We start from the raw sequence: 18,990 nt of genomic DNA, 5'->3' as shown, positions 1-18,990 counted from the left end.
CCCGCGGCGGGGTGCGCTCCCATTGCTCGGTCCCAGCGCCTGCCAACCTAGCAGTTCGAAAGCACCCCCGGGTGCAGGTAGATAAATAGGGACCACTTACTAGCGGGAAGGTAAACGGCGTTTCCGTGTGCAGCTCTGGCTCGCCAGAGCAGCGATGTCACGCTGGCCACGTGACCCGGAAGTGTCTCCGGACAGTGCTGGCCCCTGGCCTCTTAAGTGAGATGGCTGCACAACCCCAGAGTCTGTCAAGACTGGCCCGTACGGGCAGGGGTACCTTTACCTTTAGTATGATCACCTTACCATATACAGTGGTACCTCGGTTTTGGAATGTCTCCGTTGACGAACATTTCAGTTTTCAAACGCCGTAAACCTGGAAGTAAATGCTTTGGTTTTCAAACACACCTCTTGAGTCGAATGTGCTACGCGGCTTCCACTCAATGCAAGATCCTGAGGCCTAGCTGTCGGCTATTGCGTTTTCGGTTTGGGAACGTTTCAGAGCTCGAATGGTGTTCTGGAATGGATTACGTTAGAAAACCGAGGTACTGCTGAATATAGCAAGCACGGAAGAGAAATGTGTATGGCAGGGAAGCTCAGACACTGACCGCCGACATAATTACCCTTATTTTCATTGGTGGGAAAGGAGAATGGCAATGGCTTAGTAGCAGAGCATCTGATTTTGCATGCAGAAGGTCCTGGGTTCATTCCCCAGCTTCTCCAGGTAGGGTTGGGAAGAGCTTCTGCCAGTCAGTGCAGACACTATTGACCTATATGGACCAATAGTATAAGGAAGCCTCTTGCAGCAAGGCTCAGCCGTGGAGCATCTGCTCTGCATGCAGAAGGCCCCAGGTTCATTCTCTGGTGTCTTGTAGTAGGGCTGGGAATGTCCCCCTTGTGAAACCCTGGACAGCTGCAGCCAGTCAGTGTAGATGCTGTTGAGCTAGATGGGCCCAATGGCTGTATATCACAGCTGGCTATGTTCCTGAATGGGCAGGTTTGTAGTCCTTATGATTGCAAAGATGTCCTTGGAAGTGCATGAGCAAGACCTGCTGACATCTTATTCAGAAGGTCCCAGGTTCAACAGGTAGGGTTGGGAAGAGAAGCGCTCCCAGTCAGTGTTGACGGCCCTCAGCTGGGTGTATTCAGAACAGGCCAACTTCCTGTGTTCCTAATGTTGTGTAGGGCACACACCTCCTTTGAGCTCCTAATCCTCTTTAAATAAAAGGAAAGGGGGCAGGTACGGAGACGGCATCGTAAGCCACAGAATATAGGTCAGTGAGGCAGCCGAGGCCTTCAGCTAAGTAAGAGCCTGTTTCTATGGGAACAGGCCGTAGACGCGGAGTCTGTCAGACACTGCAGGCGACTTCATCAAGTGGGTGGGAGGGGGAGAACGAGGGGGGACCATTGACCTCCTAGCACCCTCCCTGCTGCTGAAGGAGTTCAGGCGTCCTTCACCTTCCCCAAAATTTCTGAGGTGCTTAAATTCCAGCTGATCTAACCGCTTGGTGGGACAAGAAGGATGAGTAAGAGGGGATTTGAAAGCCAGTTTTTGGAGCCATGCTTGATCTCGCATGTCGGTTCCCATCCCTCATGCCTGCTAGCCTATGTGGCTGTTTCAGTTTGTAGACCATAAACTCATAGAACTGTAGAGTTGGAAGGGATCCTGTGGATCACCTAGTCTAATCCCGAGCAATGCAGGAACTTCTGCTGACCCAAGGCTAGGAAAATCTGCTGCATACCCCTCCTTGAGACCTTTAGAAGAAGGGTGAAATAAAAAAAAATGTAACTAATCATAATTCTTTGGGCTTGGGGACCCTTTAGCAAAAAAATAATTTCCACAGATATAATCCCTCTTGAGCTGCATTCTTAATTTTCTGTCTGGGGAAGGAGGCTAAGGTATGCATGAGGTTACATGCCGTCTAGATTCTGGATATGATTGCTGCCCTATAATGTTAGGAGAGCAGCTGGAGCAGCTGGAATAGGCCGCCCCGCCCCCCTTCACAATCCTCTTTGCGTATCTGGGGGGCAGGCTTGGTGTCTACTCCAGCTGTATGTTTCCATGAGGACTAGGAAAGTGAAAATAAAATCAATAGCAGGCGCTGTAAAGCAGCTAGAAAATGACAGCGCTCCCCTTGCTGGCTAAAAATTGGAAAACACAAGAAGTGCCAACAATGGAGGAATGGCAGATGAAGATGGTGGACTTTTGGGAGCTAGCTGACCTGACCAGAAGAGTCTGTGACCAAAAGGAGGAGGAGTACCAGGAGGAATGGAAGAAATTTAAAGACTATTTAGCTAAATATGCTAAGATAATCTAAATAAAAATACTTGCAAGTACCAGATTGGCCTAGGATTTAAATATGTGATGTTATGGAACAATATGTTTAAAGTTAAATTAAAAAGAAAGAAAGGTGTTAATCGACTAAGTAAATTTTATGTGAAAATAGTTTTGGAAAACTGTTACAATGATATGCATTGAAACTCAGCTAGGGGGAGTCAAGGAAGTCACTCAACAATGTAAACAAAAGTGGAATTACTACACTTAAGATTTATGTTTGTTCGTTTATTTGTTTGTCTGTTTATAAATGTGGAAAATCAAATTTAAAAATTGGAAAAAAGATAAAGTAAATGACAGTACACAAGGAGAAGGGGACGGCAGAGGACGAGATGGTTGGATAGTGTTTTCGAGGTTACCAGCATGAGTTTGACCAAACTGCAGGAGGCAGTGGAGGACAGAGGTGCCTGGCGTTCTCTGGTCCATGGGGTCACGAAGAGTCGGACACGACTAAACGACTAAACAACAACAACAACAACAACAAATGACAGTACTTCCCATTGGGGCATCTGGTTGGCCAGTGTGAGAAGAGGGTGCTGGACTAGATGAGCCATTTGGCTTGATACAGCAGCCAGGCTCTTCTTAACGTTTTCCTTGCGTTTAGATATAGCATTGTTTTCGAATTCTTTTTATCGCTTGATGCTTTTACTTTATTTCTTCAATGGGAAGTGATTAGTAAGTAAACAGATTCTCTTTCTTTTTTAACGGGAAGCAAATTTGTAAATGAGTAAAATTACTTTGCAGTGACGTCCGGAAATTCAAGGAGACCAAAAAACAGTTCGATAAGGTACGGGAAGACATGGAGATTGCCTTGGTCAAGAACGCACAAGCTCCGCGGCACAAGCCCCATGAGGTCGAAGAGGCCACTGGCACCTTGACAATCACCAGGAAATGCTTCCGACACTTAGCCCTCGACTACGTCTTACAGGTGAGGTCTTCCCCTAGACAGCCCTGCTAAGGCTGAAATTCTCCCAAGTCAAACTTTTTCAAGAATAGCTCAGTCAGTAGAGCATGAGACTCTTCATCTCAGGGTCATGGGTTTGAGCCCCACATTGGGCAAAAGATTCATGCATTGCAGCGGGTTGGACTAGATGACCCTAGGGCCCCTTCCAACTCTATACAATTATATTATTCTAAATACCTGTTGTTAACTCTTTTATAGACACTTTTAATGTTGCATTTTATAGTTTTGTGAGCAGCTTTGAGGTTTCTTTTACAAATTAAGTGGTGTGTAAATTTTGAATAATAATAATAATCCACTTCTGAATGGACCCATTGAAATAAATGGGTCTAAGTTAGCCATGGGCAGTGTGGTGTAGTGGTTAGAATGTTGGATTAGGACCTGGGAGATCTTGAAGCTCACCTTGGCCCAGTCACTCGCTCTCAGCTTAACCTACTCCACAGGATTGTTGTGAGGATAAATGGGATCAATGTACATTGCCTGGAGCTCCTTGGAGCAAAGGTAAACATAATAAATGCCTCTACTCTGAGCAGGGCTAGTGTTGGAGGAAACCCTCTGGCCTGATATAAGGAAGCATCTTGACTTGGCATGTATTTGCAAGGACTGGACTGCTGCTCAGCATCAGGCCTTTTCCTGCCAACCCACCCTCGGGAATTGTAGAATCGTTACTCTCCCGAGAAGCGATTTCCGGACCGATTTCTCCTCCTGCGTTGCTTGTAATGGCTTTGTGTTGTGCTACAAACTGGAGTCAAAGCTAATATTGATCCAAGCTGTTCCATTACCTCCCCCCCCCACACTCTCTTCCCACCCTTTTATAGTGAAGCCATCTGCTGACACCTTCTGTCTCATCCTGGGACAGCTAACGCTGTCATATCCTGTTGATCACCAGGGATGAGCAAACAGGGCAGGCGGGGGGGGGGGCAGAGAGATGAGGAAGAGAAGATGTTGAATAATATTAAAAATAATAATTTTTTATTTATATCCCGCCCTCCCCAGCTGAAGCCGAGCTCAGAGCAGCTAATAACAATAAAAGTAACACAGCATTCTAAAACCAATTCATTCTAAAATCAATTCAAAATCAAATTAATGGCAACCATTGGGCTAGAGTTCTGTGAGGATTACCAAAGGAGGGGGTCAGGCTGTGCCTTGGCCAAAGGCCTGGTGGAACAGCTCTGTCTTGCAGGCCCTGCAGAAAGATGTCAAGTCCCGCAGGGCCCTAGTCTCTTGTGACAGAGTGTTCCACCAGATTAGGGCCACAGCCGAAAAAGCCCTGGCTCTGGTTGAGGCCAGCCTAACCTCCCTGTGGCCCGGGATCTCCAATATGTTTTTATTTGAAGACCGTAAGGTCCACCGTGGGACATACCAGGAGAGGTGGTCCCATAGGTCAGAACTGCCCTCTTTGCCTCCACTGGTGACAAAATGGGACTGGTGAAAGTGTCTAGCTCCCAGGAGTCACCATAATTATGCACCAGATGATTTTGTTTATTCATTTCATGGTCTGGGGTCGATGGTCCCATGGAAGCCATAGAACCCATTGGGGGCTGTGTCAGCCACTGCCTCTCAGCCTAACCTACCTCACAGGGTTGTTGTGCAGAGTTGAAATGGAGAGGCAGAGCAGTGTGTATGCTACCTTGAGCTCCCTGGGAGGCAAGAATGGGATATAAATGTAATAATAAGTGGTGGTGGTGATAAAAGAGTCTATCCCGCTTCTTTTAAAATCCTTATACAGTGGTACCTTGGGTTACAGACGCTTCAGGTTACAGATGCTTCAGGTTACAGACTCCGCTAACCCGGAAGTAGTACCTCGGGTTAAGAACTTTACCTCAGGATGAGAACAGAAATTGCACATTGGCAGTGCGGCGGCAGCAGAGGCCCCATTGTCTAAAGTGGTACCTCAGGTTAAGAACAGTTTCAGGTTAAGAACGGACCTCCAGAACGAATTAAGTTCTTAACCCGAGGTACCACTGTAATTCCATATGGAAATACAGGGTTGTATCCAACTCAGATCTGCTCTGTGAATTTTCACGACGAAATCAACCAGTCAATCACAAGCAGATGTAAAAATGTGGGAAATTGAAGTTAGGAAATTGAGAGAAACCTAAATTGACAGATTTGCCCATTCCTAAGGACAAGGCATTTTTTCCTTCTTGCTTCTCTAGGGCTTCTGGTTTTTGGAGGTATATTGCTACTGAACATGGAGGCGCCATTTTGTTATCACAGTTGATGGCTTCTGATAAATCTACCCACCATGAATTATCTAATCCTGTTGCTGTTTTTTAAAAAAGGTCACATGGAGGAAGTAGCTTGTGCTGTTCAAACCTAATAATCCCATATGTAACCGTAATGGCAGGAGTGGACATCATTTTTTCAGCCAGGGGCCATGTTTCCTTCTGGGCAATCTCCCAAGGGCCATGTCCCAGTGCTGGGCAGGGCTAGAGGCAAAAGTGGGCGGAGCAAGGACTGTAAATGTAAATATTACCTTCGTACTGTAGGCTAGTTTCTAGAAACATCCTTCATCATCTTTGCAAACAGGCAGCATTATTGGAATTCAGGGACACAGTCCAGTCAGGCTAAACCACTCAAGGGTGGGGGTCTGTGGAGAGGGGTTGTGGCTTGGGCCACCATTTCGCCTCTGGGCCTGACAGGCTCCAAATCTTCTCTGGCTCGGTTTGCTATTCAGATAGGAACCAGCCTCTCTGAAATGGCCCTTCCTGCTACAAATTGGCCGCACACAAAACCTTTTGCCAAACTCAACCGTTGCCAAGCTGTTCTTCGTTTGCTTTCAAAAATCCACATTGTAGCAGTTTTAGCAACAGGATGCAAAACTGGGAAATATATATATATATTTGGCAACCAGGAACAACCAGAAGTAGTATTTCAGTATTGCCACAAGGTGGCTCCATGTAATGCAGTTTGCCAGCATTACAACTTTTTGAGAGCAAACTTTCTCTCTTGTTTCCAGTGTTCGGAAGATGAGTGCCATTGTTTAGGCTAGCTACTTTGCCTTGGATTCCCGCCCCCTCTATAAAATGTTTCGCACTTCTGCAAAGACTGTGACCTGCCCCGTGTCACCCAGTGAGCTTCATGAACAAGTGGGGATTCGAACCCTGCACTCCCAGCTCCTAGTCCAGCCCTCTAACCACTACTGGCTCCTCTAACCACTACTGGCTCTTGCTTGTATTTTTGGAGAGCTCCCAGGGAGCAGGCTGGCTACTCTGTTGGCTACCCAGAAACCTCATTCCCCTCCCCCTTCTCCTTTTGCTTATAGATCAATGTCCTCCAAGCCAAGAAGAAATTTGAAATCCTCGATGCGGTAAGAACTGTTCTGAGCTCTCCTTGCTGCCCCTGGCTTCACCCAAACTGTGGGTAAATTGCAGCTCCCAGCATGCCTTGCAGAGGGACGCCATGTTTGCTAAGGAGGTTGCTGTGTGGGCAACTTTCTCCTGCCCATTAAGTTAATACGTGTTGACCCAGCAGGCTCTTCTTACATCCAACTGTGCTTTACTCAGAGTAGGCCCACTGAAATGAATGGGCCTAAGTCATGCACGTTTACTTCAGTGGGGCTACTCTGAGTAGGACTAGCATTGAATACAACCCTATTTTTTGACTGGATTGGAAGATAGACTGAGGATCTGGAGATCTACGGTTGTATCAAGCATTGTTCCTACTCAGAGTAGACTTATTGAAATTAATGGGCATTTCTAAATTAGGCCCATTCATTTCAATGGGCTGAACTCTGAATAAGGCTTAGTTTGATGAAGCCCTTAATTATTTCGACATTAGCCAGTTGCCTCTGCTACACTCCTTTTGACGCCTGCTTAAAGCATTTTTGTTTAGGCAAGCCTGAACTGACAAGTAATGTCAATAATAATAATAATAATAATAATAATAATAATAATAATAATTTATTACTCACACCCCGCCCATCTGGCTGGGCCTCCCCAGCCACTCTGGGCGGCTTCCAACAGAATATTAAAAATGTTGGTGTGTAAAAATCTTTATTTTACTATTATTTTTAATTACTATAAATGTTTTAAATCGTTCTATCCTGTTTTTACTTATAATTTTAATATTTTCTTGTGAACCGCTTGGAGGTTTTATTGCAGTCAAACAGTATATACGTGGTTGTTTTAAAAAAATCAAATAAATGCACCTAGATCAATGGGTTGCATTCACTCAGAGTAGACCCATAGACAAGTTCTTCTTTTCTCCTCCAGATGCTGTCCTTCATGCAAGCTCAGTACACCTTTTTCCAGCAGGGCTACAGCCTCCTTCACGAACTGGACCCCTATATGAAGAAGCTGGCCACCGAGGTAAGAAGCGATAGGAAGGCAAGGAGCTTCAGAATGAGCCAGGGTATTGATCCAGGGCCAAGTTCAGCCTTCAAATGCCCTGGCTTGTACTGAATTTGCTAACCATGGTTTTCTGGTAGTGGTAGTGGTAGTAATTTATTATTTATACCCCGCCCATCTGGCTGGGTTTCTCCAACCACTCTGGGCGGTTCCCAACAGATGATTAAAAACACGATAAAACACGATAAAACTTCCCTAAACAGGGCTGCCTTCAGATGTCTTCTAAACATCAGATAGTTGTTTATTTCTTTGACATCTGATGGGAGGGAGTTCCACAGGGCGGTTGCCACTACCAAGAAGGCCCTCTGCCTGGTTCCCTGTAACCTCACTTCTCGCAGGGAGGGAACCGCCAGAAGGCCCTCGGTGCTGGACCTCAGTGTCCGGGCTGAACGATGGGGGTGGAGACGCTCCTTCAGGTATACTAGGCCAAGACTGTTTAGGCCTTTAACGGTCAGCACTAACACTTTGAATTGTGCTCAAAAACATACTGGGAGCCAATGTAGGTCTTTCAGGACCGGTGTTATATGGTTTTGGCGGCCACTCCCAGTCACTACTCTAGCTGCCGCATTCTAGAATAATAGTAGTTTCTGGGTCACCTTCAAAGGTAGCCCCACGTAGAGCGCGTTGCAGTAGTCCAAGCGGGAGATAACCAGAGCATACACCACTCTGGCAAGACACTTGGGCATGTAGGGTCTCAGCCTGCGTACCAGATGGAGCTGGTAGACAGCTGCCCTGGACACAGAATTGGGACGAAACGGGAAACATTGGCTTGCATCCAACTAAATCCTTCTTGGAGCAGACTTATAGAAGAAGAGTGGACCTAAGTTAGCTCCAGAGAAGCGGACACGGAGCAATGGATCCAAACTACAAGAAAGAAGATTCCACCTAAACATTAGGAAGAACTTCCTGACAGTAAGAGCTGTTCGACAGTGGAATTTGCTGCCAAGGAGTGTGGGGGAGTCTCCTTCTTTGGAGGTCTTTAAGCAGAGGCTTGACAACCATATGTCAGGAGTGCTCTGATGGTGTTTCCTGCTTGGCAGGGGGTTGGACTCAATGGCCCTTATGGTCTCTTCCAACTCTAAGATTCTATGATTCTAGCCATGTTCTTGAACAGGAATGGGTCTACTTCAAGTAAGGCCAACGTTGGCTACATCCATAGCTGTCAACTTTTCCCTTTTCTTGCGAGGAATCCTATTCGGAATAAGTGAATTTCCCTTTTAAAAAAGGAAAAGTTGACAGCTATGGCTACATCACTGTAACTTAGAGGGGAGGGGGCGTTTAATGGCTGCTCCATCATTCTTCAAACCCATGGGTCCTCCCGGAAGGTGAAAGCAGGAGAAGAAACGACAGGAGGAAGGAGTCACTTGAAACACAAAGGAACAACGACATAACCAGAACCCCTTTTCTAATAGGTCTGTGCACCGTAGTTGCACAGTTGCTAGGAAACAACAGGCAGTGGGGAAAAACATTTCAGGGCTCTCCACCAAGACCCTCAGCGGTTTTCAAGTGGTTCTCGGGGTGTAGGGATGTGCTTGTGAAGGGAAGGCCTGGCAGCCACTGCCATAGGCCTGTCAATGCTTGCTTTAAGGCCTTCGCCTCTGGGCCTCTGTGGCTACAAGCCCCTGCGGGGATCGTCCGTGCCCCTGATGTCAACTCTGGATAAGAGCCTCGCGGCTAATCCTCAGAGCTGTCGCAAAGCATCAGCGTGCTAATCTCTCAGGTGCCCTCACGTGGCGGTTGTGCCCTGGCCAGCCCCTGCAAGGTTTCTGCGTCTCTCTTGATGTCTTTGGCCTTGCTCAGGGCGGCAGGAGTGGCTGGGGAGCGATGGAGCAAACTCGATTGTTTGGCTTTGATAGAACTGGGGCCGTTGGACCAAGCTGTTCTACATCCCAAAAGAGTCTAGGAAGCTTCCTTTATACAGAGCCAGTCCATTAGATATGTCGGATTGGAAGCTGCCTAGTTCAAAATCTGACCATTGGTCGATCTAGCAGAGATTTCATGGGCACCTGCCATTTATGTTCTAGTTGAGATTCCTGCATTGGTTTAGGTGACTTTCTACAATTCTATGATTCCATGACTGGCAGTGCTATAAGCGTGGTTTAATTGTGCAGTGTGGATGTGACCTCAGAGTAAGATGAGAGGCATCCCTTGCCTTGCCTATCCAGCCTCTATTTAGGGTCTTAAAAGGTGCAGTATTCTGCCAAGAGATTCTTAACATGAGTTTTTTACTTCGCCAGCAAAACCAGAGACATTTTTACTCTCCCCCCCCCCCCTTAGACGGGTTTTATTTTGTTTTAGATTTCACGTTTGTGTCTGCTGGTTTGCATAGTTTTAAACCTGTTTACTGCCCGGTTATTGGGCAGTATATAAATACCGGGTGATATATACATTTAAAGCACTTTTATGCCGCTTCAGTCATCATATGGTAGCTTCCCCAAGGAATCCTGGGAACTGATTTGATTGGTTTGATTTGTTATATTCCCGTGCCTCCTTTCATTCGGCTGAATTCCAAAGTGGCTTACAAACAATCAGCAGCAACAAGAAGACAGAACATAATAGAATATCACAAATACAGCATAAATCATATAGAATAATCAAAACAATTACAATCTATAAAACACGACTAAAAAATAAGCTAAACATCACACACAAAAATCACAAAAAAGAGAAATAAGATGCAACGAAGATGTATGGAGTGTATAATTTTGTTTTGTATTTGAAAACCAGTAATATAAACACATCACAATTGAAGCAAAAGTCATATTGTATGATTAACAAATCAGTACAGCTCTTATAGTCTATAAAACAATATCAACAACATTACCAATATAGCAACCGAAAGAAAAACTAAACACTGTTAAGTTTATATGCACCATTTTAAGTGTGCTATATCTTGCCCTTTTTTTGCCAAAGGAGCCCAGAGCAGTTAGGAGACACCCCCAACTCACAGAGCTACAATTCCCACCACCTTTAACAAGCTGCAGTTCCCAGGATTCTCTGGGAGAAACCATGACTATTTAAAGTGGTATATGGGTATGGTACTTTGACTATATAGTGTGGATGTCATCTATAACTATTAAGTACACTTACTATAGGTACAGAGGGTAAGTATAACAGGCTTACTCTTTACGTATGTTTGGAGAGCGAATGTGCTTTCGATCTTCCCTCATTTTAAGCCCTTGATGTAGGTAAGCCTAGAGAGGCATGAAGCAAGGGACAGAGGGGAAAACATCACAACTGTGTTTCCCCCCCCCCCCATCTTGCTTATAGCTGGACCAGTTGGTGATCGACTCTGCTGTGGAGAAGAGGGAAATGGAACACAAACATGCACTTATTCAGCAACGGGTGAGTCTTACCGGCCGTGAATGATTGCTGGTGGCTCAAGGAAGCTTCTGAAAGTAGGCAAAGGTGATGATGTCCCGCCCTTTTACTCTGTCCCAGGATTTGACTAGGAGAGCCAGGCAGCAATCTGTTCTTGTGGCTAGTGTGCATGCGTGGGCTGTCACAGCACATGTGCGCTAAGGCGTAAGACCATGAGGCTTGCTAGATCAGACTCAAGGCCCATCCTGTCCAATACGTTGCTCCCAGTCAGATGTCTTCCAACTGCTATGAGAAAAAAAATGACCATCGGTCATGAGCCCCACAGCACCAGTGGGGTTTGGCTTGGATTGAGAGGAGGAGGAAACAGTCTGTGTGTCTGTCTGTGTCTGGGCATGTGTATCTGAAGCCTAAGATGGAAGAGTGGGGATCTCTCAGCCACATAGGAAGAGGGAGCAGAGATTCATTTTTTTAATTGCAATTTTACTCCGCTTACTCCTCCAAGGAGGTCAAGACTGGACCAGGTTGAAATGCACATGGTTCTTCTTGTTTAATCCCCACAGCAACCCCGTGTAGTAGTTTAGTGACTGGCCTAAGGTCACATCCAGTGAGCTCCATGGCCAGGTAGGGATTTGATTCCTGGTCTCCCAGGTCATAATCTGGCACTCTAAATACTACACTGCACTGCCAGCTCTTCACACTCCCTGATCTTCCTGCAGTGGAATCAGGGCTTTGATCAGCAGGAGGAGGAGGAGGCAGAACCGGAGACTTTTTAAAACCCGTCATAATCAAGGACTTTAAAGGTAAAGGGACCCCTGACCATTAGGTCCAGTCGTGATCGACTCTGGGGTTGTGGCGCTCATCTCGCTTTACTGGCTGAGGGAGCCGGCGTACAGCTTCCGGCTCATGTGGCCATCATGACTAAGCCGCTTCTGGCGAACCAGAGCAGCGCATGGAAACGTTGCCGCTGGAGTGGTACCTATTTATCTACTTGCACTTTGACGTGCTTTCGAACTGCTAGGTTGGCAGGAGCAGGGACCGAGCAACAGGAGCTCACCCCGTCGCAGGGATTTGAACCGCCGACCTTCTGATCGGCAAGTCATAGGCTCTGTGGTTTAACCCACAGCACCACCCGCGTCCCATTTAAAGCACTATGATGCTGCTTTAAACATTCATGGCTTCCCCAAAAGAATTCTGGGACCTGTCGTTTGCTAAGGGTGCTGAGAATTGCCAGGAGACTCTCCCCACTCTTATTCCCCTCCCATCGTAGTTTATCAATCAATCCCTCTTTGCAAGGAACCCTTAACAAACTACAGTTTCCATAATTCTTTGGGCAGCGGGGAAGCCATGACTTGTTAAAGTGGTGTCGCAGTGTGCTTTTGTGGATTGTACTTTTAAATGTGTTTTGGGGAGTGGGACAGGGGGTTAATGTTATTGTTTTGTTTACTTATGTTGTGAAGCTCCCTGAGGTCTCTGAGTGAAGGGTGGTATACAAATTTAATAAGTGAGTAAGTAAATAGGGGCTCAAAGTCTGGGAAAGAAAAGAAAGCCCCCAAACAACTGGGAACGCGATGAAAGTGAGTCACTTATTTCCTAGAGCTCTCCCCTCTTCCCCTCCTGACAGTCCCTTACGCTGACTCTTTGGGGTGCTGTGATCTCTTGTGACAAGCAAAGGAAGGAACGTGGCATTTCAACCTGGTCCAGAATTAAGAAAGGGGGAAAGAGGGGGGAGAAGCCACAAGACTGCAGCCCTTTCCCCATCTGCTGGCTGATGCAGGAGAAGCCGTGGGCCATCTGGCAAGAATGAGAGGAGGAGGAGGAGGAGGAGGAGGAGGAGGAGGGTGGGGAAGCTAGCTGGACAGATGTGTGGGATAGAGAGATGGGAGTGCGTTCTCCAGCGCTGGCTGCGATCTGTGGGAAGCTAGATCCAGCCTTCCCCTCACATCCCCCAAGGCAAAGAAGCAGAGGTTTAAAAAGGATATTTGGGCTGTGTGCGCACCATACGTTTAAAGCACATTTGCAGCACATTCTGGCAAATAATAATAATAATAATAGCATCTTGGGAGCGTAGTTTGTTAAGGGGGATAGATGGGAATGACACTATTTTAAATCACTTCTCATTTAAAGCTGTTCCCCTTGACCCAGAAACAGTGGCAAACATAGCCCAGTTGGTTGGGCACAAGACTCTTAATCCCAGGGTTGTGGATTCCAATTGAGCAAAAGATTATGATTCCTCTCGAGTTCCGTGGGGTTTATTTCTCACGATAAGTATTGCAGCTTCCATTGATTCAGGAGGCTAATGTTAAATTGCTGTGGATCAGTTTTGGTTTCTGGGTTTCTGGGTTAGGAACGTCCTGGTTTCTGGGTCTCTGGGTTAGGAAGGTCCTGATTACACCCATTGGCCTATTCAGACCAATAGTGTCTTATCCAATTGGCTCTTCGGTGTCTTGGGTAAAATCTTTGCCAGCTCAGTTTGCTGAGATTGCCAGTGAATGTTGTACCTCCCCAACCCCCTTGTCCAAATACGCCAAAGCGCACCGCTTTCATAACCTGAAAATGTGGCTGCAAATTTGGCGTTCTTATGCCAGGCCTGGTTGTTGCTCACAGAATTCCACCTACAGAGAATCTGATCTTGCATTTTGGAAAGAAAGAAAAAGAGAGAGCAAGTTTCTAGTTCTTATGGTTGCACAGCTAAAATTTGACAGCGCATGGGGGAAATTTGCTGAAAAGCAGCTCAAAGCTATAACAGTTGCTGCAAAAAACTGCCAGGGATAGGGAGGAGGGCTACAGTGCACAGCTCATCTATGTGGTTAGTGCACCTGGGATAAGTTTTGCAGAAATAGTTATTGTGGCATAACAGTTTTCTTTTTTTACAAATGCTTCATTTGTTTGCTGCATGCATGTCACAGAATTTGGATGGAGTTAGTTGCAGAATGCCGTTGTTATTATTAGCACAGTCCTGAGTCTTGGAGTTCCACTGGTGTCTGGATTCAGAAACTGCATCTAGCAGCCTTAGATGTTTTTATGAATAAACTCCAATTAAGTAACACTGTTTCTTTCCTCTCCCTTTTTCCTCCCTCCTCCACCAATTTCTAACATGCCCTCCCAGACTCTTCTGCAGGTGAGTACCAGCCTACGTGTTCCCTGATTGTTTGTACACTTGTGAAACTTGCTCTAGATCACTGCCCCTTGGCCTTTTGTTCTATCCTGCTCACAATGTTAACATTGGCAGGGGAGGGATTGGATTATGACTGTGCAGGGAAACATGAATGGGGCTGTTTCCATCTGGTGTGGCGCTCAGCCAAGGATTAATTTTCCTTAGAACTGTTGGGTTGGTTGACAAGGGTGTCTCTGAACATGTGCAGAGCATTCTCCCCAAGTCACTTGTTGCTGCGTCCACAGTGCTTCTGTGTCCAGCAGTCTTTTGTGGGTCCAGATGGTTTTGAAAAGAGGTGCAATTAGACTCTGAGCTTTGTGGTCTTTTCGAAGGGGGATCTATCCTTAGATAGTCATGTGTATTATTATTTTTTAAGTTACTTCAAAATGTGGTCGGGCATGGCTTCTGCATTTGAGGACTCTCCTCCTTCTACACAGTGGGTGCTGGACTTCTGTCTCAAAGTTAGTGCCACTAGGTTTGAACCTCAGAACCTTGACCAACTTGCCTTCTATGTAAAGACAGGAGAGCAACTCAGTTAATTTACACTTCCTGAAAGGATACACAAACCAAAATGCAGCTGTCCTTTGAAATCTACACTCCTCCCCCCACCCATTTTTTTTTACAACTCAGTTCTCAAAACAAACAAAAAAATGGGCTGGATGCAACATTTGCCCTATTCATAGTGGACCCGTTGAAATTAATGGACACACGCGACTGACTTACATTTTACTCTGAGCACACCCATTGAAATGAATGGACCTTAGTCAGGTCCGCTGATTTCAGTGGGTCCGCTCTGAGTAGGACTAACATTGGATGCAACACTGTGTAAAAACATGTGTCTATAACTGCGCAAACATGCATATAACTGGTGACAAATAGCATGAACTGCAAGTTGCATTAGGCGGAATTGCTTGCAAAAATGAGTAGATTCAGGAAAATTGTGTAAGCAAATGTTTGTCCTACTCAGAGTATACCCATAGAAGTTAACAGGCATTATTATTATTATTATTATTATTATCTGTTATTGATGCAATTAATTTATTAATTGCCTTCTAAAGCACTATCTCTAAGTGACTGATCCATAGACATGACTAAAAGTGGGATATAATTTAAAGAGTCAGACTAGGACCTGGGAGACCAGAGTTCAAATTCCCCACTTGACTGTGAAGCTCACTAGATGTGACCTTGAGCCAGTCAGAATCTTTCAGCCTTACCTACCTCACAGGGTTGTTGTGGGAATTCAATGAGGGAAAAGGTTAGGATATAAATGCAAATAAATGAACAAATAGATTGATTTCAGCGGGTCTACTTTAAGCAGAACGGTAGCTAGATATAACCCAGCTAAACTAAAATGCTGGTGGATTTTCAGCAGGACTTTCAAAGAAAAATCACCTACGGAGTACGGAAATGTGGAGAGCTGCACTTAACACTGGACAACCGAGAAATTGAGAGACACTGAAATGGACAGATCTTGTCTTCTGCCCGTGCAGCTGTTATCTTGGTTATCCTGCATCTCTGCGTGTAACCATGTTTACAAGTGCCAAAAGGGGCACTTAGGCCCAAATCCGGATCACAGAGAAAGCCGGCCGCAGATGGCACGGGATTCATTGACAAATCCACTGTCATCCACTTACTCCAGTGAACTGGTGTTCCTGAGCAAGCAGGTGGTATGGGGAGAGGAGGAGGTACAGAGCCCAGGGCGTTCATGGTTTGCCAGCAATGCCTCCTGAAGGGAACATGGTGTACTCTGAGAGTTAAGAGCGGGACAGAATTTGAAATCCACTGGCAAGTGGGGCCAGGGAATTGATGCATCGGGCAGATGCTATCAGGTTGGCCTAATTAATCTGATGGAGCGGGGAAGGAAGCAGGAGGGGCGGGCACCGTGGCATAGTGAAGAGCGTGGTGCCCACCCTGACCAGCTGGTGCAGTGTGGGCACAGTGGAGGGAATGTGATACTGGTTCTGCCACTGCATCTACACCGTGCCACCCTCTCTGTTGCAACCTCTCGGTTAGGGACAGTGACCTGTGCATCGGAAAGCCACCCCTCTGACCACTACTTCGGCTTTAGGTGTGGCAGCGCTCACTTTAAGGCTCAACCTGTTGAATTCCTGCCAGACCCATTGAAGGAATGAGAGGCCTGATTTTCCCAAATGGAACCTTACATCAAAAACTTGTCTGCAATCCTATATCCCCTTATCCTGGGAGTTTGCCCATAAAACGCACAGAGACCGCGGGTATAAGGCAGTATACAAATTCAACAACAGCAGCAATAAAAATAACAATTCTAAATCAGGTGTGGCAACCTGTGGCCCTCCAGATGTTGCTGGGCTAAAACTACAGCTGCCATGCTAGCTGGGGCTGGTGGGAGTTGTAGTTCAGCAACACCCAGAGGGCAAACACCTGATCTGAGCAAACATGTCTACCATTGTATCATAAGTTAAATAGACAGTGAACTTTTGATGGGAGTTGCTCCCAAATCTGCAATAAACAGGACATCTGGGAGAGGCCTTTTCATTGCGCAACTAGAGTTTGCCAGTATGCCTATCAGCAAAATAGCGATGGTTTTGTAGGAGCCTAGTTATTCTTTCCCTTTTGGCAGGGGCTGTCCCAACACCCCCCCTTGCTCCGTCCTTCCCTTCCTTTTCCCAGGGGGGTCCCTTTTGTACGTATTCCCTGGACAGCCATCTTTCTGAGATGCTTTTGTCCTCTCGCTAACCGCTGTCTTCCAGATTGCGTGCTGCAGCTCCTTTGCACCTCAGAGGAGGAGTTCCCCTTTTTGGCTGATTTATGCCCTGTAGGAAAACAAGCCCCGCTTAAACAGAAGCCAAACCAACTTGAGCCTCCCTCTTGCAAAAAGAATAAAATCCTTGCGTGAGAGGGAGCAAAGGCTGGCGGGGGCAGGCGTTTGGATTTTATAGCCTTCGGCTAACTTTCCTGACAGCTGGGGGACGCTGAGGGCGGGGCGAGGGGGAAAAGGGCTAAAAGCAGATTATTCACCAAAATTCAATGGCTGCTAGCCACGAGGGCTGCATTCGTGGAGACAGAGTGCCTCTGAATACCAGTTGCTGGCAATCACGTTGGGGGGGGGGAATGGCTCAATCAGGCATCTGGTTGGCCACTGTAAGAACAGGATGCTGGGCAAGATGGACCATTGGCCTGATCCAGCAGGCCCTTCTTATGCTCTCCTTAGCCATTCTCTCCTTTTTAAGAAGGGGGGAGGCAAATTAATGGAGGATAAGGCCGTAAGGGACGTGGGTGGCGCTGTGGGTTAAACCACTGAGCCTAGGGCTTGTCGATCAGAAGGTCGGCAGTTCGAGTCCTTGCGATGGGGTGAACTCCTGTTGCTCGGTCCCAGCTTCTGCCAACCTAGCAGTTTGAAAGCATGTCAAAGTGCAAGTAGATAAATAGGTACCACTCTGGCGGGAAGGTAAATGGCGTTTCCGTGTGCTGCTCTGGTTCGCCAGAAGTGGCTTAGTCATGCTGGCCACATGACCCGGAAGCTGTACGCCGGCTCCCTCGGCCAGTAAAGCGAGATGAGCGCCGCAACCCCAGAGTCAGCCACGACTGGACCTAATGGTCAGGGGTCCCTTTACCTTTACCTTTAAGGCTGTAAGCAGGCACCAGCCATAGTGGCTATTGTTACAATAGTTTTGTGCCACCCCCACTCCCCGCAAGATTCCTGCGGGTTCCAGGAGATCACCCGGGGTCTCTTTCCCTTTAGAGAATTGAGACACAGTGGGAAAATGTCGTAGCTTTAACCAATATGGTTTATTCACCTATTTACACCTTCAGTCTGCACGTAAGGTGTCCAGATCTTGCAACATGGTCATTTCAAGAGGGGCTTGTCTCTTACAGCATCTCTCCCAGCCAGACTTCAGCCAGCCTGCCCAAGATGGATCCCAGTCTTTCTTCCTCCTCCTTCTTCCCAGACCACCTTGCTAAAAAAAACAACAACAAACCTCTCTTTTCCTGACACCTCACACCCAGTTACCCTGGCAACCTTTCAAACCCCCAGTCTCTGTTCACACCTGAAGGCAAGGGGGGAGGACAGCATTGCCAATGGCCCTTAGTGGCCTGTGTTGTTTCTTAACAGCCCCAGCTTGGCATGGCCGTTCTGCATTGGCTAGCTCAGAAATTCCTATGCAGCTTGCATTTCTCCCAAATACAGTGGTACCTTGGTTTACGAACTAAATCCTTTCCGAAAGTCCATTCTTAAACCAAAGCGTTCTTAAACCAAGGCGTGCTTTCCCATAGCATTGGGGGACTCAATTTACAAATGGGACACACTCAATGGGAAGCTAAACACGTTCTGCTTCCAAGGCAAAGTTCACAAACCAAAACACCTACTTCTGGGTTTGCAGCGTTGTTCATAAACTAGATAAATAGGTACCACTCCGGTGGGAAGGTAAACGGCGTTTCCGTGCGCTGCTCTAGTTCGCCAGAAGTGGCTTAGTCATGCTGGCCACATGACCCAGAAGCTGTACACCGGCTCCCTCGGCCAAAAAAGCGAGATGAGCACCGCAACCCCAGAGTCGGCCACGACTGGACCTAATGGTCAGGGGTCCCTTTACCTTTAAGCACAGGAAAGTGGGGAAGGCCTGTGGCTGCTGGAAGGCTGACTGGAATAGAACGTGTGCCTCAGGTTGGATGGCTCTCCATCCCTGCTGCAGAGTATGGGTAGGCAAACTGCAGCCCTCTGGATTTTGCTGGAGTAGAACCCCCATTATCTGGTGCTTGCTCCGAGGTTGCCAACCCCGTGTGGCAGAGCATGGGAATTGAGACTTCTTCTTTCTCCTGTCAGGCGTCTCGTGGTCGTCCTGGCATCTAGAATTCCAAAATAGACTGCCTCTCAACCTGGAGGTTCTGCTTAGCT

General features: G+C 46.8%; 1 protein-coding gene across 4 annotated transcripts in view; it reads left to right on the top strand.

The window, feature by feature from the left end:
• Positions 1–18,990, top strand: part of ACAP3 (ArfGAP with coiled-coil, ankyrin repeat and PH domains 3) — a 146,946-nt gene that overhangs the window by 78,863 nt on the left and 49,093 nt on the right. For 2 of the 4 annotated variants that reach the window (XM_083752550.1, XM_083752552.1), the window contains exons 6-10: positions 3,074–3,257; positions 6,559–6,603; positions 7,508–7,603; positions 10,913–10,987; positions 14,070–14,081. In XM_083752550.1, the coding sequence (XP_083608676.1) occupies positions 3,074–3,257; positions 6,559–6,603; positions 7,508–7,603; positions 10,913–10,987; positions 14,070–14,081 (412 nt within the window). The remainder of the gene's footprint in view (positions 1–3,073; positions 3,258–6,558; positions 6,604–7,507; positions 7,604–10,912; positions 10,988–14,069; positions 14,082–18,990) is intronic. The other 2 variants (XM_083752551.1, XM_083752553.1) reach the window with 1 other exon arrangement.

This window comes from Podarcis gaigeae (assembly GCF_964106915.1).
Source record: "Podarcis gaigeae genome assembly, chromosome: 8".
NCBI lineage: Eukaryota > Metazoa > Chordata > Lepidosauria > Squamata > Lacertidae > Podarcis > Podarcis gaigeae.
This window is presented reverse-complemented; position numbering and strand designations above follow the sequence as displayed.